This window comes from Euprymna scolopes, chromosome 2, assembly GCF_053919585.1.
Source record: "Euprymna scolopes isolate OS-2025 chromosome 2, ASM5391958v1, whole genome shotgun sequence".
Classification (NCBI taxonomy): Eukaryota; Metazoa; Mollusca; class Cephalopoda; order Sepiida; family Sepiolidae; genus Euprymna; species Euprymna scolopes.
Window position 1 is genome coordinate 79670306 of NC_136483.1, and position 25029 is coordinate 79695334.

General features: G+C 31.9%; 1 protein-coding gene across 26 annotated transcripts in view; it reads left to right on the forward strand.

The window, feature by feature from the left end:
- Positions 1–25029, forward strand: part of LOC145292934 (protein polybromo-1-like) — a 172713-nt gene that overhangs the window by 67957 nt on the left and 79727 nt on the right. For 18 of the 26 annotated variants that reach the window (XM_080139189.1, XM_080139151.1, XM_080139227.1 and 15 more), the window contains 4 exons: positions 3878–3947; positions 16192–16290; positions 18861–18926; positions 22887–23078. In XM_080139189.1, coding sequence (XP_079995315.1) covers positions 3878–3947; positions 16192–16290; positions 18861–18926; positions 22887–23078 — 427 coding nt within the window. The remainder of the gene's footprint in view (positions 1–3877; positions 3948–16191; positions 16291–18860; positions 18927–22886; positions 23079–25029) is intronic. The other 8 variants (XM_080139203.1, XM_080139161.1, XM_080139236.1 and 5 more) reach the window with 3 other exon arrangements.

A 25029-nucleotide genomic window follows, 5' to 3' on the forward strand; every position in this document is an offset into this window, starting at 1 on the left:
AGAGTAACTTATCTTGCCTTTAATAACATTTATTTGGTCTATATTTGATTTTTGACCACTTTTTCGAATCTATGTGTATAATAATACAAACCCCTAAAAACATATCCAGTTAGGTAGAAAAGTAACTTATCTTTCCTTTAATAACATTTATTTGTTATGTATTTGTTTTTTGACAACTTTTTTCGAATCTATGTGTACACTAATACAAACCCAAAATTTAATTTAACTTGAAAATACTATTTAAATACACGTACGTACACTGCACAAGCAGCCTTATTCTTATAATTATTTTAGTAATAATAATAATAAAAAACTGGTGTAGATGGCATCAACTGGCACCACACCAACTAGTTGTGAAGAGTCAGGGAGGATGGGAAGATCGAGGGGAGAGAGTACTGACCAAATCTTCACTGGAAGTGTGCAGTTCAAATCTGGGGAGGCATTTTGTCACCCAAATCCTAGGAAACACCAATGGCCGATGCCAACGAGAAATCAGTGACAATGGCTGTTGCGATAACATACAATCATCTGCACAAGTGGTCAAGAAGTGGAGAACACTGGAAATCTGGGGAGACTTGTCACTTGGTCTCCAGGGAACACCACAGGTTACTGCCAGTGAGCGATCACTGATGATGGCCTGTGAGAAAACTAATGCGCTACACATTTTGATGAAAAACATGGGGTGAAAAAAAAAAAATGGACATAAAAGAACAGAAAACCGAAACTTTAAAGATAATTTCTGTCTTTAAAGCAATAGTTATTTAAATATTTCAACATATAATCTTATATATAATATTTAAATATTTCAACATAATGGGAAAAATCCAGCTTCCCAATAAGGGGCACTCTGGATAGGAACAAAAATAATCTCAGTCATGAAAGATTTCTCCTCCACCAACTGAGGACAGAAAAGGTAAAGTGTAGCATCAAAACAGATACTACTCGGTGGCCATGGTAAAATATATTGGACATTAATGTTGAACTTGTAGTATTAAAAATAAACAGTTGAATTTAAGGAGTTGTTATTGCAATGCCATTCACTGTGATTGGGTTTAGTTGGCTTCTCTGGCCTACACTATATTCTCAATCATGACAGTTTATGCATGGCTGGATGAGATAGCTAACCAATCATGGTTCTACCATTGAAGGGCAACCACCTTTGGATCTGAGAGCTCAACTAATTCCTTGATGGTTGGTGTTCAGTTCCTCAGCTGTTCACCAATACGTTTGCACCACTCAGGCAACTAAGTAAGGAGGATTACATCATGGATTAGTTCTCCCTCTGAACGATGAGCTGCATGACTAAACCATCAAAGACATCACTGCAACAGACACATGACAGAAGCTTTAGATTGAGGTGTTAGTTGAAAACAGCAGTTGGAATACAGTTGATCTGCTAGCAATGCAAGATGCAGCAGATGCAGTCATCGTTAAAGACTTCCAACTTTCACTGATCAACCATCCTATATATCTTGGATATATCTTGCAGCCAAAGAGGAAGATTAATATGATCAGTTGGCAAATATGCTTTTTTGTTGATATTGAGATCTTTCTATATCCTATAAGGACTGCTGTGGACACATAAAGGTTGATCAAGCACCCTCAAATCAATAATTAACCTCTGTATCACCCTGTGCAGAAAAAATGACGATGAGCCCAAGGTATGTGAATGACTATGTACTCCAAAATAATGCTATTTAAAGACAGCAGTCTCCAGTCCTCTGGAGAGATCAAAGGTGAGTGAACTCACTGATGCGCATACCCAGGTGAAGCACAACTAGTAATTCCTGCAAATAATGTCGTTGACATAAGTCAAGTCTGACACATCCATCTTCTGCCTAACTGCTAACACTGATAGTCTTTGAAAGCATGATCATGGATATAGTAAATAGTATAGTTAAAGAACTGAGGATAATGCGCATCCTCTCTCGAATACCTTCACCTCAAAGGTCTCTAACTCATTACCATGTGAATGTATTTGAATTTGTATCAATCTTAAGTAGCATTAGATGGCACAAAGAAGCTTTGCAAGAATATCATCTGCCTGCAATAATGTTCCAGAGGAAGTCACTGTCAATGAAGTCGAAAGTAGCTGAAAATATGAATGTTTGTCTGTGTCCAAAAGAATGATTTCCAAACCCTTTTGTAAATGTGTGTTAATTTAAGGCATGCGATTTGTCTGAACAAAGCAAAATAAATTGAAAATTGAAAATTTTTGTATGATGAAGACTCATATGGTTTACATTTTGGAATATTTCTCATATCTTGGTGGTTATTAAAATGCCAACAACCAAAATGAGGATTACAATCCGAAGGGTGTTAATATAAATCTCACAGTCTCTGAGAGACATCAAAAACTCACATTATAAGCATGTTAGCTGTTCACATAATATGGATTTTTAAAACAGAAAATTTGTTCAGAAGACTTGCCGATTCATCAGAGTGACTCTGGTATACATCGTGTATAACACTACTATTTGAACCATGGCCAGAAAACTTAATGACAGTTTGTCTGTTCAAAGCCCTTTTAATCCTCTTGTGTTGTTCTTTCGTAGGAAAGTCTTTGGTAAAAGAATAATCTCTAAAGAATATATTTTTTGTTAAACCTATGTTTCTTGATTGTCTAATTGGGAAGTGGACATGGTGAAATGAATACCGATTTGAACTGACAACTTTGGATTTGTCAAGTTCGAATTCTGTCAGCTGTCAGTTCCATAACACCACTTTTACAATGGATGTTTCAACTTTCATGTGATCCCCTCTGTAAGTACCATATTCTAGGAATTATTGGAAAAACCAATGCTAACAAAAGAATAGAACTGAGCAAAAGTTGTACCCTGCGGATTCAGACAAATTTATATTTTATTGACTGCCTGGGATTTTAAACAAACTTATCCAGTATCTAAATTGAGGTATGGATACATTAACAAGCTGAATCATGCAAATTTTGACAACTTTTACCTTTGAAAATATTGTTTTGTAGGATGCTGTTAACTCCTACTCTCTCTGGTCTTGGATATGACCTTAAACTATATCCAGTGGTGAGGCCCCAGCTTGTGGACTTTGGGGAGTGTGGAGCCACCCTTTAATTACCATTGCTCCCAGGTCCACTCTGACTTGGAGTGGTAGTACCTGTTAGGGTCCCAACTATGGGTTAAATAGAAACTGACTTGAAAACAACAAATATATTCTATTAAAAAATTTTTCTTCAAAAGTTACATGATATAACTAATCAATCCACGTCATAGTTGAAGATGAATTACTTGTGGTTCTAATGGTGCTGCTGGGTCATCTCCGATTGTCACCATGCAGGTCTTCAGCTGCTCATCAGCATGCTAACAATGTAAGGAAGGAAGGAAGGCGGTGGGTATGGGGCTCATAGATAAGCTCTTCCTTCAGATATGAAGCTACATGCTTGAACCATCTTAGATAACATTGGAGAAGAATAGACGGCAAGCATCGGAGATTCAGTTGTTAATGGAAATCTTGAGTTAGTACTTGATCCACATGATGACAACATAAAATGCAGCAAAAGGCAGTTGTTGAAGACTTTGAGCTTGTGCAGATCAACTGGTCTAATTGAACATGTTTCGTAATCATCTGCACTATGGCTTGTTATGCTCTCTGGTAATATTTGAGATCTTCCATCGATACAGTAGTGACCACCTGAACCAAAGGTAGTCATTGCAACTTCTATCTGGTGGTTTAAAGATTATCTACAAAGGACACTTGTGTGCAATTTTCATGTTCTCTATAGTCAATAATTTATCTTTTGTGTAAAATGTGCATTTTGTTTTCCCTTTTTCTCTATTTTCATTTGTAAAAGTAGACAAAGACAGGAGTTTGTAATTTATGAGATTGATCTTTTTTTTTCTAGGCAATATCCAGACTATTATGAAGAAATAAAAACACCCATGGCTTTATTCAATGTACGCAAAAAGATCAAGGTAAGATGTTCAGACGTCATTGTTATAATTGGAGATCAGATTTTTATTGTTTACCCTTTGAAAGTTCACCTTAAAGTTGAGAGATCTTTAAATGTAAAAGTATAAATGATTGATTTCATTCAACATTTAAGTTTTCTCATTTTGTTGGTGAAAAACTCTAATGAGCAGAACATTTAAATAAAAGTCCTTTTGATTAATTAAATTCTATTTGAACTCTTTTAAATTGCCTATTTATTTGTTAGGCTTCTTTAGGCAGCTTTTCATTTAATCAACTATTTCATTTCAATTAAAAAAAAAATCTTACAAAATATATAATCTCTCTTTATATAAAAGCAAAGACGTGTGTTTATTTGATTACCTGCACATCAGTTATCAATGGTTAATCTTAGAACAAGATCAATGTGATATTTGGAACCAACAGGTTCTTTGAATATTTTAGCCTGGTTTTTAATGAATAAGAAATGGCTAACACTAAATATATTTTTTAATTGAATTTATGTATTAAAAGAAATTGTTGCATTCACAAAGCATAAAAAAAATCTTGTCTTTCTATCTTAGAGTCAAAACAACATAAATAACTTTGCCCAGGGTCCTAATTTTCATAAATTATATAGATTACCGAAAAAAATTAAAACTAAATAATTTGTTTAATATTATAATTCAAAGTATCATTGTAGGTTAAAATTAGAGTAAAAATAATTATGCTCAAGTAAGATCCAAACTTGCAACTTGTCTTTAAGTATTGTGCATTAACCAATTAACTCAGCAAATATGAAATGGTGGAGTTATTAAATATATAGACTACCCTCTCCTTCTCTTTGTCTCCCTATACTCCAGTGTAAGTAAACCGTTTATCAAAAAGAGAGAAAATGGGAGAGTAATTTGTGAAATAGTAAATATGAAAAAATTATATCTTAAATTTTTTCCCCATATCCATAAGGTCAGTGGGAGAAGATTGAAGTGAGAGGATAAAAACACTTCTCACTTCCTTTATGAGTAATGAAAAAATTGATCAGGGTTAAATATTAAAATTAACAAAATCAAGTGAAAATCAATATTTGCAGTGAAACACTGAAAAAGCAGATTTTTTAGGTAACTTGTAGTAAGAAAGCTATTAATCAATAGTATAGAGAGGAAAAATCCTCTTTACTTTATATAAAAGATATATAGTATTTTTATAATAATAATGTACCTTCATTTGTATGTATGTAACCATCTTCTACACCCATTTAAAAAAATGAAATTGTCTCATTGCTAAAGATAAAATGCTATAAAATAATTGAGAAATATCTGATGTGCTAGTTTGTCATTGTCAAAAATCAAAATTTTATTCATTTCAAATTGAACTATTCCAAAATCAAATATGTCATACATAATGCAATAAAAATTATCAGTACTACTTAGCCCTCAGACGAAAATCAAACAATTATCTATCTATGATTACTTCATTTAATCACATAAATCACATATACGAAGATAAAATTTTATGCGTAAATTTTTCAGTATTTACTTCAACAGTGCTAAATACATAGGTAGAGCCAGGTAGTAAGTTATGAAAATATATATGGCAATTAAACTGCACAGAATATTCCGCATATCATTCTTGTGAGAATTCCTGAGACTTATAATAAGCATAAGCCTGACTAATTATCATGAGAATGAAACGGGGAATATTTCATAATTAATTACCATATATATTTTCATAACTTACTAATAAATATATATATATATATATATATATATATATATATATATATATATATATACTAGCAAAAGTATCCGTCGTTGACACAGCCTACAGAAAATGGACTCTGATTTATGAAAGTATGATAGGTTATGAAAAGGAAGGGTTGTAAATTTGGGTTGAATTTGGGGGTATCAAAACCAAAGCAAAATATGATGAAAATAAAAATAAAATAGATAAACCCCATAATTTATTATATCATACCTGTTCACACTGAAACACTTATCACAATATTCTGTGGATCTATATTAAAAAAACCTTGTTAAACTTTGTGACATATTTCCATTCTATGGAGGTCAGGTGCGAACGAACACCTCATAATTTTATTATACCATATTTCTTCAAACTGAAACATAATTATCAAAGTATACTTACGCAGATAGATATGAAAAGTCTTTATTAAAGTTTGTGCCTATTTCTATTCTATGGAGGCCGGGCGCGAACACAGACCTACCATCCCTATTTAAGTTAAAACATATTTATCAAAGTATTCTTATGTACATCTATATCAAAAAGACTTGTAAACGTTTTTTTTTTAATTTTTAAATTTTTTATTTCCATACTTTGTGGACCAGGCGCGAACGCAGACCCCACAATTTTAATGAACCTCTGTTCTGCCAGATCAAACATACCCATTCCTGAGTCTCGATACATCTTCTATCATTATATGTAATCAGTTTTTTAAAATAGTCAACCATATAGGAGCCTATTCGTGACCAGACACACACACACACACACACACACACACACAGCTTTATATTTTAGATATATATATATATATATATTTGGTTTTTAGAGGGAATTAGACCTGGAGTCTAAAGAGCAGTTTATTTTAATGTATTAATTAATGTATTTATACTATTAAAAGAAAATAATGCTCATTGTACTATAGATATATAATAAGCTCAATAGGTATAGATATCCTAGAGCTATTTTAATATTGAGTAAAACGATTCATGATTTTGAATTAAAAAATCAGTTTCAAAAGAAAAAACAAACAAAATCAACTAGATTGTACGATCATTTTAGAAACAATGTTTATTTTATTTAAGTTAACAATAAATATTGACAATAATTTGACAAAAGTTTTGTCTTTTACAAACAAAGTCTCCTCATCAGCAAAAAGAGGTGGGGTGGGAAACAATTAAAGACACCAAAATAAAACTAGCATTTTATCTTATATATATATATAAAATGCTAGTTATCTTTTCTATATAAATAAAATGAACTCATTTTTCCCCCTCCGACTTTGACCTTAATAGGATTAAAAATCATGACATTACATGCAAATGTAATGCATACAGACTGTAACACATTATCTGAGGTTTGCTATAGGCCTATTACCTCTACAGTTCCTCGACAATGGTACATTCCTATATTTTTTCCGGTGAGAGTCCACTGCTAAAATCGCTTAGATTCAATGGAAGTTGCAACATCTTTTCTTTCTATTAGATTCCTCCTTTCCCTGCTCCCCATTTACACCACAGCAGATGCGTTCACAAGGAACGGTTTGGAATCGTACAAGGTTACTTATGCCGTTTTTTTTTGTTTTTTTTAATCTTTTTTCCCTGATTCATGCTTTCTGTTTTATCCATGATAAAATAGAAATAAAATATTTTTGAAAAAACGCGAAAATGCGATTACTATTATTTTCTTTTTGCTTTTTTTTTGTTAGTGTAAGATGCAACCTGCGGGACTAACTGGATTTTACTTCTGGTTTTAACGATTCTAACCGTGAAATCTAACTATGACCTTTACTTATTAGTACTTTCAACTCAACATTTATTTTTACACAAAGATTACGCAACGATATCGTGAATTCACTTGTATGACACTTAAATTAAAATTGAAACAAATAAATTCATTTAGAATTCGAAAACAAAAACATTCATTTAGAATTTGAGTGTAATGTGACTACTGAAACTAAACTAAAACAAACTTCACTGCGGAATTGATATTTTACCTAATTCACTTTTTAGTTAATTCATCACATTTTTTTCTTTTTCTTTTTTTTTTTTTTTGCGCTTTCGTCTCAATGATTTGAGTTCGACCCCTCCCCCCCTTCAAACTTTTTTTAGGATTTTTCAAACGCACGGACACCGCCGGACCATTCATATTGCATCATGTTCGTTTTTTAAAATGTTTTTTTTTTTACACAATGTTTTTTAATAGTTTTAACATTGTTTGTTTTTATAATATTTAAACAGGATTATGACTTTGCTTTGTTTTCATTTACCCCCCCCCCCCATCCACACACGCTTCTAAAAACCAGAGCAACGCCGGGTACCCCCGCTAGTATATATATATATATATAAAATGCTAGTTATATATATATATATATATAGTTTTTTTTTTTTTTTTTTTTTTTTTTTTCTCTCCAGAACAGAAAGAGAACTAAACTTCTCCTCTTCTGCATGTGATATGACCGTCTTCCTGTACATCCTCGCCTAGAAATCCTGATGATGTCCCTTGAAATGGGGACGAAACGTTGATTTAATTTTGTTTTTACTCTTTTAGGTTTTTCCTTTTTATTCACATATATATATATAGGGTGTTCCAGAAGTCTTGGGCACATTTTGACATTGAATATCTCTAGAACTAAAAAACACATCTGGTAGATCTGGTATATTTTGGTATAGCCTTACAAAAAACTTAATACATTTAGCTTTAAAATGGCACCGCTTTCATCTTACTACCATTCACAATTAAGCAGTTATGCGGACTTGGAATGTGCCCAAGACTTGGAACACCCTGTATATATAAAACTCAAATGACCTTGTAACAATGTATGTAACCCACTTCCGGTTTACGATATCCGGTTGCGCATGCGCGCATAACCTGCGCACTGAAATATTAATGTTATTATTTTGAAATTATTATTTAACATGGGAAGAGTGGGGTTTAAAATAACTTAAACGTAATACAGAAATGAACGATGTAAAAAAACAAAAAAGCAGACAGTATTAACAATTGTTTATTTGAATAATTTAAACGCAAAAAAAAACCCAAAAGAACAATTGGGACGCTGAAATATTAATGTTATTATTTCGAAATTGTTATTTAGCATGGGAAGAGTAGGGTTTAAAATAACTTAAATGTAATACAGAAATGAACGATGTAAAAAAAAAAAAGTAGATATATAAAAATTTGAATTTAACTATAATAAGTATTATGGTATCTGTTCAGTGCACATTTACCTATATGTATGGCCAACCACTTATAATTCAGTAACTGTAAATTTTTTTTTTCAAAAATAATCAATTATAATAAACAGAACAACTCATAGAAATCTATCTATATCCTTTTTTCATTTTAATATACTTTCATAGAAATGTTTGTTATGTCTAAAAAAAACTATTTTCTTTACGTCACAAGTGTCATGCTCATACATGAATTCCATAGCTAGTATAATGTACTGACCCAACGGGTCACAGGTAGTCTAGTATAAAATTAAATTTACAACAAATTTGAGGAAATCTCAAGTAGGATGACACCCAGAGTAAATGTAGTATTGAGATGATTCTAGTTTACAGTAGGATAGAAGTTTTTATACCTTTGGACCAACTGACCCTATTTTCTCCACACTTTTGATGGCTTTATGCATAATTTGTTATGCTGTAAAATTTTTACCTTATAACAAATAAATGATTATCTGTTGTGTCAGACAATATGCAATAATACACTCCTCATCTTGAGAAAGGAGGAGGTAAAACCAGATTTAGTCACTTTTTATTTACCTTTCCATGAGGGACAAATTAGATAAAAAGTCAGGTATTGATGTTGGAAAATCCACCTCCTCAATAAGAAACACTCTGGATTGGGAACAAATATAGCTTGTATTGTTCTGTCATCACTCTCTTACAAATGAGGTTGATACGGGTGACAGACAATAAATCCAAATATATTAGTATGTAAAAATTACTAAGTAGCTATGGAATATAGTTTAATATGTTATCTAATAGTATGAAAAGCAATGAATTATTAAAACAAAATTGGCAGGAAATGTCAAAACTGACATCTTTTGTTAAGAGTATAAGCTCATGCCTTTGTTTAAGTGAGTAAGGTCAAATTTTCCCCACTTTAATAGCATTCTTAACCAGAATAAGATTTTGCAGGAAAAAACAAATGAAGTGAAATAAATTATAATCAGACCAATAGAATAGTAGAATAATGATAATAATAACAATAATAAGATAGGCATGTCTAAATCAAATAGATTGCTTTTTTGGTCTCACTTTGAAAATCTGACTGACATAATTTTATATGTTATATATATATATATATATATATATATATATATATATATATATATATATATGCACATTTGAAAGTCCAACACATATTTGATGGAAGGAAATTTCCTGAAATGTTACAATGCAGATCCTTCACCTGACCATGTTCATGCAAATAAGAACATACTACATGTAAAATATTAATGTATATATATACATATTATATACTAGCAAAGGGTGTTAGGACCAGCCTGGTTGTAAAATATGTTTAAATATATTTTAATTCATGCAGATTTTGTACTTATTATAGAGCCAATGCTCTACTGAAAATTATATTATATCTAATATATAGTACTAATTGCAAAAGTTAAAAAAATATAACTTGGATGCCATCAGCTAGAATTAAAACTAAAACATTTAGTGCTTCAGCCACATTCCTTACCATTTGAACTATAGCAAAATAGATAAGAAAGATTTAAAATTAAATCACTAGAAGCTACCTTTGAATTTGTACATGCACGCAAGTAATAGAAATATGTCGGAAAGTTAAAATTTTGAGCATTTTGAATTTCAACTTGTTGATATATTTCTGGATGCGGTATTCATTCATCCAAACAAAGATTTTATTTGTCATAAATTATCCTTGGTGTATGATTACTATTTTCTCTTAATTTCAGTATTATGTAACCAGTAGTTTAAGAGTTTATCAGTTACACAAACACATATATACATCTACTGTTTTATCTATATATATAAAAGCGAAAATGTGTGTTAGTGTGTGCACTTTTTTTGTATGTCTGGCAAGGGCTTTTTTCACTGGGGTTCTCCATGGGCGTGGGTGGGGGGAGGTTACTATATCTTAGAACTGTTTATATACCCCCTAAATAATAATATCTATGATTTGCGAACGCACGTCATGTCTAGATTTATTTTGATCGACTTTTATAAAATTTGTGCTATTTCACTGTGTCTGTTCGGCTTTTTAGTATAAATAAAGTGAATAAATTGAAACAATTTTTCTTCCTCGGCTTTTGTGCCGGGGACGTCCAGAAAGCAAATCAGCTTTGATCAATGCGGTGAAAGCCATTATATCAAATAATTGCTTTTCATTTTTTATGGGGAGCTGGTTTTACTCCCAACCCAACATCTTGGGGAAACAAAACCCAAAAAACTGCTTCGCAGCCAAACTTAACTGCGGGATTGATGTTTGACCTCATTAAATTTACGCACCTGTCAATTCACATTTTAATCATTGATTTCATCAGTTCTCATTCCCCTACCTTTGTAGTGTCGAGGTAAGTCATCACGCTTTTTTTGTTTTTCGCTTTCACCTCAAGGATTCGGGTTCAAGCCCACCTCCTTCTCCAAAACTTTTTTTTTTTCCAAATTCCCCGGGCAATGCTGGGCACCCCTGCTAAGAAGTTTTAACATTGTTTGTTTTTTTCCCATCACGTTCGCTGTTTTTTTTTTGTTTTTTTTTTTCCGATTTTTTTAAGACGTTTAAACATTGTTTTTTTTATTATTTGTTTAATATTTAAACAGTTATTTGTTTTGATTTACCCCCACCCCCTCCCCTCAACTCTAAACACCTGGGCAACACCGGGCACCCCCGCTAGTCTATTATATAAATCTCATCTGTCTGTTAGTGTGTATCTATATATGTATGTCTCGCTTAAACTTTCGACCCATGCAACCAACATTGACAAAATTGGTATTGTTCGAAAGCTCAGTTTCTTAGCCAACAAATATCCAAAAATTGGCCAAAAAAATTAATTTTTTCATCATCAACTAGGTTGTTTTTTACAAGGAAGAGGTCACTTTTTTTCAACATTTTTACAAAGTCTTCATACGCCTTGCAATGACTAAGCTTAATTTGAATGGCGGCGACATTGTATGTCAAGATGGGTGAGGTGCTTTTTTCAGTTCCTTTTCCTCTGAGTGTTACAGGTTCAAGCCTGCTTGCCTACTTACTATTTTTTTTTGCGCTCGCACGGGTACTCGCTGCTATTTATATCTTTTTAGGGGGTTGGTTAATTTTTTTATTTTAAACATTTCTTTTTAGGGTTTCGTTGATCAATACCCTTACCATAAAATCTCTCCACGACTGGGCAACGATGATAGCAGGATGATCCGACAATGGCCAGGATTGAATGAGGATCAATGAATATTCCAAACTTCCAATAGTTTGTCATTTGAAATCAACAACATTGCCCATTTTTCAATGCTTTAGTTGGAGACCCACCATGGTAAACCGAGAGGAAACTTCATATACCTCCCTGCAGTGACTTAATCCACAGTACATTGTAGTCTACATTGCACTGTAAAGAACATGCTGTTGATTTTATAAAATTATTTATATACAATGACTTGAATTAAAGTTTAAAATATAAAATTCAAGTATTGTGGTTCAATTGTGCTCTAAACAGAAGCATTCATTTTGAATGTGCTCCTATCTTTGTTTATTTTATATGCCAGGCCCTTTTGCATGTATGGTGATAAAACTTCTCAAATGCACTTGTTATGTTAGACTATGTAAGTGTATTAACTTTCGTCAAAATCGGACTGTTCTTTCTTTAATTGGATTTTTTTGATCATCAATTTTTGATACTTATTGGAAACATTTCAATACAAAACCTAAGAATACTCCTAGATACATAAAGTACATTTGTGTGAAATTAAAAAAAAAAAGTTCTGTTGTTTTGGAGCCAATATGAAACAAAGTCATATACATATAAGGTGCCTTTATATATAAGTCAGATTATCTATATATATAAAAGGGAAAATGTATGTATGTTTGTGTGTCTGCTAAAAACTTTCGACAGACATAACAAAAATTCACAAACTTGGTCTCATATGAAAGCCCCACGTCCTGGACGACAAATATCGAAAAATTGGCCCAAAGTGACCATCAGAAGTGCATCAACTGATCGATTTTTTGATTAGCACGTTTGTTCATTATCGTTTCATTATCATTAGCACGATTAGCACGTTTGTTCGTTTTGGGTTTGAATCGTGGTGTGAGATTTTTTTTTTTTTTTTTCGATTTTTTAAATTTAAATATTGAACCCTGTGTTATTTAAGCCATTTTTCACGTAACGTTCGTTTTCCTGTTTTTTTTTTTTTTTTTTTTTTTTTTACTTCGCTTATTCTTAGCGACACCCCAAAACACCCGGATATCCACCGATTTTTTAAATTTTAATATCGAAACAGGCTTATTTAAGCCATTTTTCACGTGTTCGTTTTTCTGTTTTCATCGTTCGTTTGCCTTGCGTTAGATTTTTTTGTGTTTTTTTTAATGTTTTGATTACCCCCCCCCCCCCGGCGCTTATTTAAAACGTTGAATGCTTACATCATCGTCGTCGTCGTCACGCTCAACGACTTTCAAACATCTTTCACTAACTCATTCTGGCTGGCCGATTTTATTTTCAAACTTCGCCTCAGGGCTTCGAGTTTGATACCCCCCCCCCCCCCCCCCCGGTTTCTTTTTTATTTAACACTGCACACACCAACAAACACCCGGGCAACACCGGGTACCCCTGCTAGTCTATATATATAAAAGCGAAAATTGTGTTTGTATGTGTGTTTGAGTGTCCACTAAAAACTTTCGACAGACAGAACAAAAATTGACAAACTTGGTATCATATTGAAGCTCCATCCTTCGCCCGAAAAATATCGAAAAATTGGCCAGAAACGTTAATTTTTTCACCCTGAAATCAACAATTTTCTACAGAGGGGATCAACAAAAACCATCCTCTCATGACGAGATCGGTTCTACACATGCGTCAGATGACGTCATGACCTGATTTAGTTTAAATAGTTAAAGAACTGACTAAATTTCATGTACGTTGTGTTAGCTCAGTTGGTTAGAGTGTTGGTTCATTATCTAAACGCTTTGGGTTCGAATCGTGGTGTGAGATGTCTTTTTTTTTTTTCTTTTTTTGATTTTTTAAATTTAAATATTGAAGCAGGGTTATTTAAGCCATTTTTCACGTAACGTTCGTTTTTCTGTTTTTTTTTTTTTTTTACTTCGGTTATTCTTAGGTTTTCATTAACACCCTCACCCCCGCTCAACCACACACACCGAAAAACACCCGGGCAACACCGGGTACCCCTCACTAGTACTTTCATAAATCAGAGTCCATTTTCTGTAGGCTGGTTTTGAACCCAGTCAACGATGGGTACTTTTGCTAGTCTAATACATAAAAGGTAAAATGGCCGTAAGTGTTTGTGTATGTCCACGAAAAGCTTTTTGCGTTGGGCTTCTTGCATCGGTTAGATTCTGCGAGAAATTTTCGCATACTTTCCAGATCGTAATATCTCAGATTCACAAATGGATATTGTTTCTATATTTTTTTGATCGAGTTAGACAAAATTCCTACCGTGCTGTCATCTCCAGTGTTTGTCTTTTTTCGTATAAATAAAGTGAAACAATTCCAACACAAATGCCTGGCCTTCGGGCCAGATAGTATCTGTTCTGTAATTGGTCGTTGGTCAATGTAGGGGAAACCCTTCATATTGAGACAATTACTATTTATTTGGATACTGCCACAGTTTTTGGGGGAGCTGGTTTTCCCCCCACATTAAAAACGACCTTGTGTCTAATTTGCTTTCGTGGGAGGTTTAAAAGCAATGCCATTTCTGCAAGTCATCTTTTGTTTTTGATTGATTACATTAAATTTGAACGCTTTAGACTTCCGGTCACGTCATGGAGTAGTGGTAAGACATCAGATTTTCTTTGACTTTCTTTTCTGCCTTCGAATCACGGGTTTGAGCCTGCCTGCCTGCCTACTACCACTTTTTTTTTTGTTTTTGCTCAACACACACCTCCAAACACCCAGGCATCCAGGCTAGTTATTAAATAAAGGTGATTCTACATAGCTTATTCCACCATTATATGTCTTAATTTACTTCTGTTTGTGTTTATCTGTTACACTTCTGCAATGTATTGCTTTCTATAAATTTAAATTACCTATCTATATATATATATATATATACATACACACACACACTAGACATACCCATTTTGTACATTCATCTTAGTTTATTTTTAATCAGTTCATATGCATGTCACGTTGGTACAGTGGTAATGTCATCAGCTTTGAATGTTACAGTTTTGCTTTCGGTTCTCATTCTAGCTGATGGCACCCAAATACTTTTTTTTTTTTTTTACTTTTGAAATCACAACTCTATAATAATATATACAAAATCTGGACAAATTCAAATATCATATATAAGTGTATTTTATGATTGGGCAAAAAACCTTAGCGAAACAAGCACTGATTGACTTAGCTTTAATATAATAATAAGTATATATACTTTGTTTCACTTACATGGGGTTAAATTTTTGGTTTGTGTTACTCCCTTAAACCCACTATATTCTAGAGCTGAATAGCTGAATAGATTAGCAGTTCTAAGGAGGTAATACAGAAATGTTTCAATTGGTGATCATTAATAGCGTAAGGCAAAGAAAGTTGATCTTTTCTTTAGTTCATATTTGCTATATATATATATATATATATATATATATATACACACCTTTATTTATCCTATAATGTTTTTATACTAAGAAGAGGTTTGAGTATTTGAGTAATATTCAGCTTGAGCTGAAGCATGAAAGTTTGAAAATGAATAATCAAAATGTTTGTATAAATAATCATTCATACTAATATAGATATATATGCGAGAGAGAAAGTGACTCCTCTTCATAAATGTACTGAAGACTTAAACATTTTTCAAAATGGAGGTCAGATTCTTCTTTATGTCATCTATAATATAAATTTCACCTGTCTGTTTAAATGTATGTATATATGCCTAAAACTTTTGACAGAGATGACGGATTTTCACAAGATCAGTATCATTTTAAAGCTCGGCCTTTCGGATGACAAATATCGAAAAATTGGCCAAAAACATTAATTCTTTCACCATCAACTGGACACTTTTTTACAGGGAGGGGTCGCTTTTTTCGACGATATTTTCGGAAATCATCCCCTCTTTTCAATTGTCTAACCTTAATTTAAACCTATGTCACTTCTGGTTTGGCGATGGGCGCCACAGCAAAAACGTCATATTTTTTTTTTCACATTCTTTTCCTCCTTTGCTGTACGGGTTCCTACCTACTACCACTTTTTTTTTTTTTGCTCAACACACACCTACAAACACCTGGGCAACGCCGGGCACCCAGGCTAGTTAATGAATAAAGCTTCAATCTAAGAAATGTGATTTTTGTTGTTGATATGTTTTTCTTTTTTCTTGTGTTTTTTTTCAACAGAAACAAAAATATGAAACACTTGATGAATTGGTTGCTGATTTGAACTTAATATTTGACAATGCAAGGCGTTATAATACTGATGAGTCTTCTCTCTACAAGGTAAACCATTCTCTTCTGAAACCACTCTCAACAAATTCTATAAATTCCCAAACTCCAACCCACTTTTTTCTTTTCTTTAAAAACATATGCAGAGGAGGAAGAGAAAAGGGTAATGGATGGCAACACCAAGTGTTTTTTTTTTCTTCTTTTTTATTTCTTTTTCAAATTAGGTTTTTAATCTTGCAATGGACATACAGAAGGAATAGTCAATTATATTGAAAACCACATGTTTCCGAATGTTTTGTGTGTTAAACCTATTGTATTTTGATAGTTTATCTGTCATTTATGTGTTTCTATAAAATGTTTATAGAAATGTCTACTTGTTCACTTTGAAAGTATTTCATTGTTTTGTTAAAGGTGAAGAGCTTTATTGAGTTAGATATGTAACATTGAAGAAATAGATTTTCTTTTCACCTAATCCATTTTTATCTTGCAATACACAAATCATCACACAGCAATTGAGTACTGATTAATTATGGTAGGTGTTAATATCATTTGCAAGAGTTCCATCTTTATTTGGAAACTAATAATTGATAAATAACTAATTTAAAGGCCTCAGATTTTTGGAGATAAGAATTGATAATTGGTATTATTTAGACTACTCTTCTCATCTTGATTATGTTCACACTGTTTCAACCAATGTACTCTCCGACCATCTTCAGATGCATCTGTTTGAACTTAAAATGGAATTTTGAACTGAACCGGTTATTTATCACAGGTAGTAGATGAACTCATGGTGTAACAGGTAAGCACGTTGGTTAACAAGTAGTTTTAAGTGATAGTTTTCTGGATATTGAAGATTAATAACTAAAAATATAATAAAATTGACACTTCTATGTAATATTGGCTAACAGAATGAAAATGATCTACTCTCATAGATTAAATAAAAAGTTCAGTTTGAAATTCCACCTAGGTTCCTGAATTTCACATAAACATTCCCAAGTCCAATTAAGTTCCCAAGTTAAAAGATGCACTTGAGAAAGTCTGAGATTATACTAGTTGGAATGAAGATAAGAATAGTAATCCAAATAATACTAATTTATGAAGGGCTTAGATTATATAATTTAGATTTTGTTAAAATAACACTGCCACTGTGTTATAATTTCTGTTGTAGCTTGAATAAGTTCAGCAAAAAAGAGTGTAATTCTGTTAAAATAAAAGATTATTTCTTTAACATTTTGGATATGTTTTCTTGTATTAAAATTTTTTTTTTTAAATAAATGCCCTTAATGTGTAATCTGAAAACTCTCACAAGTCATTTCACCTGCACTGCCTTTATTTAAAAAAAAAAAAACATTGAGTTTTATTCAAGAACATTGACTTTATGTTGTTTACTGTTTTTCAGTTTGTGAAACTTTGTAGACCCCCTTCCCCCTTGTCTAATTTGTTTGCGTGATTATCTTTTGGAGACGATGAATCTGTCTTCCCATGTTTTATGTTTAAACTTTTTTATCTTCATATACATTTTTTAATTGTCCAGTTTATATAAAAAGCAAAACAAAATGCGTCTTTATATTATGTACAATGACTCTTTCTATTTGTCATTTTTTATTTAAGCTCAAACAAATCTGGCCTGTAATTTTTTTTTTCTTGTTCATGTTGGAGAAGATATCTTAATGGCCTTCAGGCAACAAAATCCTCAACACCACAAACAAACAAAAAACAAAAGCCAACCTTTCTTCACAACTTGTCATCTTTGTCTGCTGTGGAAGTCTTCAAAATTTCAATACTAATTTGGAAATGCTTTTCAACAAAAAAATATGCTGCTTTTTAATTACAAAATTTATTAACTTTTCTCTCTCTTCTGATGCAGTTTTCAGTTAATAATAGATTTTTGTTTGTTTAAACTCATCTAAACTTCCATCTCCCATTTGAATTATCTTTGTCTCTTGTATGTCTCAATTAGTCAATTGGTTTGTCACTGGTTCACTTTTTGCCTTCTTTATTGACTTAGATATGTTACAACACATTTTTTAATGGTTGCTATTTTTATTTTGTCAGAGTTGCATCTTTTTTCCACAGACAAGCACTTGTTTTTTGACAATCTTTTTTTTTGTTTAGTCTTAATCATTGAGCAGAAATAGTTTTTTTCTAATTTGAACATTTGCTCATCACTATCAATCGGAAGTGTATCTGACATGGCACAAACAACTTTCTCCTGCACATTGTGATGTTTATTTTGTTGTCCTGCTGCTAGAAGTTACATGCTGTCTTTGAGAACACAATTTATTGAAATTATTGTTTCTGCTTGTTTTATCCTTTCTTGGTGTTGTCTCGTCGTCATCTCTCCATTGTTCTTATAAACATTGGAAATTGATGTTTGTGTTTAGTTTTTTCTGCTTTCATTGTGAGTAAAAAAGTTATTTTAATTCTTTTTTCTTTTTTTTTTTTCTTTTTTCCCCCACAAATAAAATCTCCAAAAACACATAGGATTCTTCTTTGTGGTATTTAAAAATTATTTTGAAATTCTTTTGCCAATTTCATGCCTGGCTCCTTCCTTCTCAATGTTCTTTTATTCTTGCTTGCAAAGTCAATCAGGATTTCTTTTTTTCATTGTCTTGCAAAATCAGGATGCTTGTCGCTTGCAGAAGGTCATGATGGACAAGAAGAAAGAGCTTGAAAAGTTTGATTCAAAAGTAAGTAGTGTTCTTTTATTTCTTTTTTTTCTTACATTAGGCATACTTTACACCCATACTTCTTGCTGATACTATTTTAAATAATCCCAAATCACCATTGACACCCCCCCCCTTTTTATTGTATAACTTGTTATAATAACCTGGATTTCTATCTTGTATTTCTTTACACAATAAAACAGATTCTTTCGAATGAAGAGATAATTCTTTGGTAAAATTTCTGTTGCTTCTTTTTACAATCATCCTTCAATGAAAAATATTGCAATATATTTTTTTTCAAAAATTTGTTCAATTTTTGGAGTTGTCATAAACTTATAATATTTTGATGCATTTCTATAACAAACAGTTTGTTTTTATTTAATTTTTACTTTTTACATGATACGATTATGAGTGTTTTTTTTTTACAAGGAAGTTACTACTTATCAAGAGCCGATGAAGGATAAGGGTTAATGAATATAAGGTAATTGTTAATGATGTAAGTTGGGTAGTATTTGATTATTTAAGTGGACAGTTCAACCAGAACTTGTTTGCATTGGACTTGAAGACTATAATATTCTAGTCAGCAAAAAAGCAAGCCAGCGGAACAGTGTTCATAGAATCTGCGTTTAGAATGGGAGAAATTGTTGATAGTGGTTGTAGCTAGTCAAGTATTTTTTTTATGTAAGTCTGGCAAGGGAGGTACCACAGATTGGAGCTCAGATGAGCACTTGCCATGCAAATAACAATAGAGCATTGAGAAGATGAGATTGACTAAAGATTCTTTCTAGACAGCAAATATGAGGTAATTGAGAATCAGACAAATTGGATAGAAGAGACAGCTAGTAGAAGAATTCACTATCCAACAGATAATCAGCTAAGTTTACACATTTGCCGCAATATCAAATATAATGATCTATTTTTGCTGTCATAGTTTAGACAACATGGCACCAACTGTAATGTTATGTAATAAGTAAAGACTAAAATAAAAATTATCAAAATATGAGATTCTAAGAGTGTGTAACTATTGGAGTATCCATAAGTAAAATTGGACTATTTGAAAAAATAGTAAAGTTCTTTTTCATGGAAGAGTGATTGTAAATAAGCACTAAATATTCTGTATTGAAATGATTCTTGTCCTTTAGGATTCTGTCTTTTATTCTTTGGCTAAAATAAGACTAAATCAAATATTTACTCTTAACCCTAACTCTTCCCTCGTTTTTTTTATGGTTCACAAGTTTTATGATAAAAAATAAATTTCCTTTTTCAAATAGAAATATTATTTTGATTTGCCTAAAAATAAATGATAAAATAAAACTATTTTTTTCTTTGTAATTCCATTTGAGGATCATACTAAAAAAAAATGATCAAGTAAAATTTTGTAATGCTGTTAAATCTAATTTTGGCCATTTTTAAAAGTTCATGTATTCCTTTTAAAAAATAAAAAAAAATAAATCACCCGAAAAAAAAAAATCCTTGAGATGCTGTTGGATCTTCTATCGATTGCTTTTATGTGCACCCCCCCTTCCCCCAAGAAATACTCATGTTGTATTTCTTTTTTTTTTCCTTTTGTTTGTCTTGTAAAAAAAAAAAAAATTTGAAATGACCTTCGATTTTTATTAATTGATTTTTTGTACATATATATTACTGAGCTGCCTCACCAAACTGCCAGTTTCAGACTCTTATTTCAGCCTGACCTTCCCTCCTTCTCTATATACAGATTCAATGATTTCCTCCATCCTCCATCTTTCTTCTAAATATCCTCTTTTTTAAAAGGGGGCTCCAGATAGTTTTAAATATTGGTATCATGCTAACAAAATGTTCACTTATATAGAATAGGTTTGGGGTTTTATAAGAATGAGCGTGTGATTAGATTGTTTGAAGCTTTGTCTTTCTTGTCCCCCAACCCCCTCCTCATTCTTCAAACTACCTAATTTCTTGCAGCAAGTTTCACTTTTTCATGTCTTTTTATTCTCTTTCCTTATGATTGAAATAAACACATCTAAAACATTCGAATCAGCAAACTGACCAAGCTGATAGGAATGGGGGATGAAAATGGCAAGAAGATGACAAATGAATAGTCCGTCTTTTTTGATTTTTTCCTATCAATTAATAACAATGAAATACTATTAAATATTTTCTCATCTCTATTCCTCTACGGGGTGGAGGTGAGGCTCATTAATTCACACAATTTATTCTCGGACAAAGGGTATGAATGTATGAGATTATTTCTAATTAAAAATTTCTCAGTTTTGTGAAATTTGCTCTTTTTGGTTTAAATTTATAGACTTCTTATTCCACTTTCTTGTGGTTTGTTTGTGTATGTATGTATGTATGGATACTCTGTCTGACTCTCAACTGTAAATACCCATCAAAATGGCATTCATAAATACTTAATTTCCTTCCATTCGTGTGTTAATTGCCGATGGCCTGGGGAAAAGACACTAGCCTATGAAGTCAAGGGTAGTTTTGTCACTGGGTTCGAATCTTCCGACCAGCAGTAATTATCACTTCTTACACAGATGCTTACATAAGCATAAAACACTAGTGTTTGTAAGTATAAAAATTGTTAATATTTATTTAAAAATAGTTATATATATATTATTATTATTTCATGTATCTGCATAAAATGTTATAAGGAAGTATAATATTTTATGTATCAATTTTCAATATTTATATAAACACTGCTCAATACATGAATAGAGCTAGGTAGTAAGTTATGAAAATAAATTTATGACAATCAAGCTACACAAAGGCTTCCACATTTTATCCCTGTAGGGAATCATCAGCTAAAATGCATGGAAAAGTACTGATTGTTTTTATATCTATATACATTTGGAGTTTAACTAGCTAACCAATCAAATTCTTTGTTATTCCCTTATATAACTTAATTTTTCCATTAGTCCTATACAAAATAGAACAAAAGATGAAATTAAAATCAGTCAAAGCGTTATTTGTTTGAGAGAAACCCTGCCATTCATAATTTTAATTGTAGAAAAATGTCTAAAATGTCTGTGCCAGGGAATCTTGATTAATTTGTGTTGAGTCATGATTAATAAAAGTTATTGCAAATCGGAAACATTTAAATTTTCAAATAGGGAGGTGTCTATATTATGCTCCCTAACAACTCTTTAAAATATTTTAACGAAAAAACTTTTTGGAAATATTATCTATGATAAAAATTTTATTAAAATCACAACGGTCTTTTAGCCTTCATTTGCCTCCTTTGCATTAAACTAATTATATACAGCTCACATTACTCACTCTTACACTCAACAACTGTTTTTTATGGAGAATGGGCACTTTTACTCATAGAAGATTGTTCATTGCTAACTATTGAAAAAGAAAACAAAAACAGTTGTGCGTTTTAAGAGTTTGACTATCCTTTTTGGAAAAACTGTTTCTTTGATCTTACAAAGGAAGCTCTTTTACTGAGATCAGATCAAAAATGTAACAGATATTATAAAGAAGCTCAAACTTTATATTCTCTTCTCTTCCTTTTTCTTCTCATCTTCCTTTGTTCATCCTTAACTTCCTCTTCCCCTTTTTCTCTGGTCATCTAACAAGCAAACCAAAAGGAAAACAAAAATCTCCAAACAAATAGTGAAGAACATGCAGTGAATGAATGCGAGGCATTACTGTTCTTTGCATTTCTTTTCTTTCTCTTCTACTTTGACTTTCTTTGATCAGTCAAAATATTGTTGGAGAAAAAAAAATAAGGAAATCTTCAGTCACTTCAAATTGAGTTAGAAATTCTTAATGCTTTTATGTTTATTAACTTTTTATAACTGGTTTTGAATGCAATTGTTAAATGAGTAATAGAAAAACAAGAAAAGAAAAAAGTTAAGGAAATAAAGATAAATGTTATTTACCTCTGCCCATCCCCTTCCCTCAGTCTGCTAAGCAGTGGCTGTTAAGCGAGGCGGCTCTTCTTCATTCTCAACCCAACAAATCTATTGGTAAGTTTGTTTCTTCTGTTTTTGTCAGCCAACTTGTTGCAGCCTGTGTCCGACAAACACCCAGGCAACATGTTGTCCGGCGACTAACTGCAGGAGCGCCACTCTCCGCCCGCATCAGTCCACAGTAGCTGGCCTCCACTCATGTAGAGACGTTGCTGCTAGTTCGACTATGACCAACAGTTGCTGTGCCGGCGAGCACCTCCCGCCACCTGTAGTTGTAGTAGGTGCTCTTTTTCACACACAATCATCATTTAAGTGCAGGGCTGGGTGTGCGTGGTTCTTCTTTTTTTCTTTGTTTTGTTTTGGCTGCATGCAGTTATTACATACAACTCAACCCCCTCAAGACAATAGCAGAAATAGTGATTGTTGTAGGTTGTTTTATATCTTTCCATTATTTTTAATCCTCCTCATATATATGTAGTGTAAGCAATGTATTTTCATGTTTATGAAAATTAGCTTTCACTATGCTATATGACAGGGTGACTCCTCAAAAATGTCATCCTCCTTGGAATCGTTAATAAAATTCACAATACATTCTGTAATTGAACCATAGTTGGTACCAAAAAAAAATCAATCTATGCTTGACTTTTCCATCAAGTTTCAGTTATGAATGTCTAACAGATTTATTGCCATTAAATAATACAATCCTGTGTGAATTATATACTCATCGATCCATAACCTCCCAGATTTTTATCTGTTAAATCATCTAAAAAATAATGTCTATCAAAACAATTACCAAACTTAACTGAAAATGGCCATCATAGCAAAAATCAGGAAAGTGCCAACAGATGAGTATGTTAGTTATTGACAATTTTGCATGACATATGGAACTTTGATAAAACAAAGACGGTTGGATACTTATGACTGCAGTTTGGTGAACAAGTGTAGCATAGAAATTTATTTGTACCAAATATGGTTGGATTTTAGAAAGGATTGATTGTGAATTGTATTGATACTTATATGGGTTGTATGAGAAGAAACCTATAATACAAAGACAAAACATTTTTTGTTGTCACATATATATATATACTATAATTTTATGACACTAGATTAACTCTATCGATTATGACAATCTTGTATTAAAATGAAGGTTAGAATAAATACAGGAGGACTATTTGAGAAGTTATTATTTTCAAGATTGATAACACAAGATTATTTAAAATTCTGCAAATCTAATTATTTTACAATTTGATGTAATAACCTGTAATTCTGATATTCTGTAAAGACCATTGATTTTGATTTGAGAATGGTTCTACAAATGTTTCAAATAACATGAATACACATTTTTTGCGCATTTGTCAAAATATTAAATAATAAAAAAAACGAAACAGTTTTTGACATATTTTAGAAAAGTATCGATTTTCTTTTTTTTAATAACAAATAATAATTGAAAACTCTACCAAACTCCTCCACAAATTTTGGGTTTAAACACTTGAAAGTTTAGATGTAGGTTTCTTGGACATGGATCAAACTTTTTAACTTGATTTGAGCCCAAAACAATAAATGTTAAGGGGATCAAAAATTTGACCTCTCAACCAATTTTTGGTCTAAACATTTGAAATTTTGCATAAAGTGTATTCAGACATAGGGCAAGCTTTTTAATCGGTTTTTGGCTGAAAATTTGGCTAACAATGGGTCAAAATGCAAAAGATTTTACCTCTGCGGCCACTAGCAAACTATTCAGCCAATTTTGAGTCTAAACATTTGAAATTTTCATAAAGGGTATTTAGACATGCAGCAAGCTTTTTAATCAATTTTTAGATGAAAATTTGACTGCCAAGAGGTCAAAGTTGAAAGAGTTGACCTTTGCAGACTCTACCAAACTCCTCCGCTTTGGATCTAAACACTTGAAATTTTAGATGTAGGTTACATGGACAGGAGTTAAACTTTTTAATATATATATATATATATATATATATATATATATATATATATATACATATGGATATAAAGTTATAAACAGTACATAGGGCCCAAGCACAGCCAGGCTGAAATGGTAATTTTTATTAAAATATAAATTCTTAAAAATTTTCTCAAATTTGGTAATTATCTTCGTTTTTTCTTGCGATCACTAAAGTGTGATCTTGATGGGGTAGAAAAATTATTTATAAATTGTGTAATAAAAAAATGAGGTAATTTTAAATGTTGAACAATAAAAAAACAAAAACAAA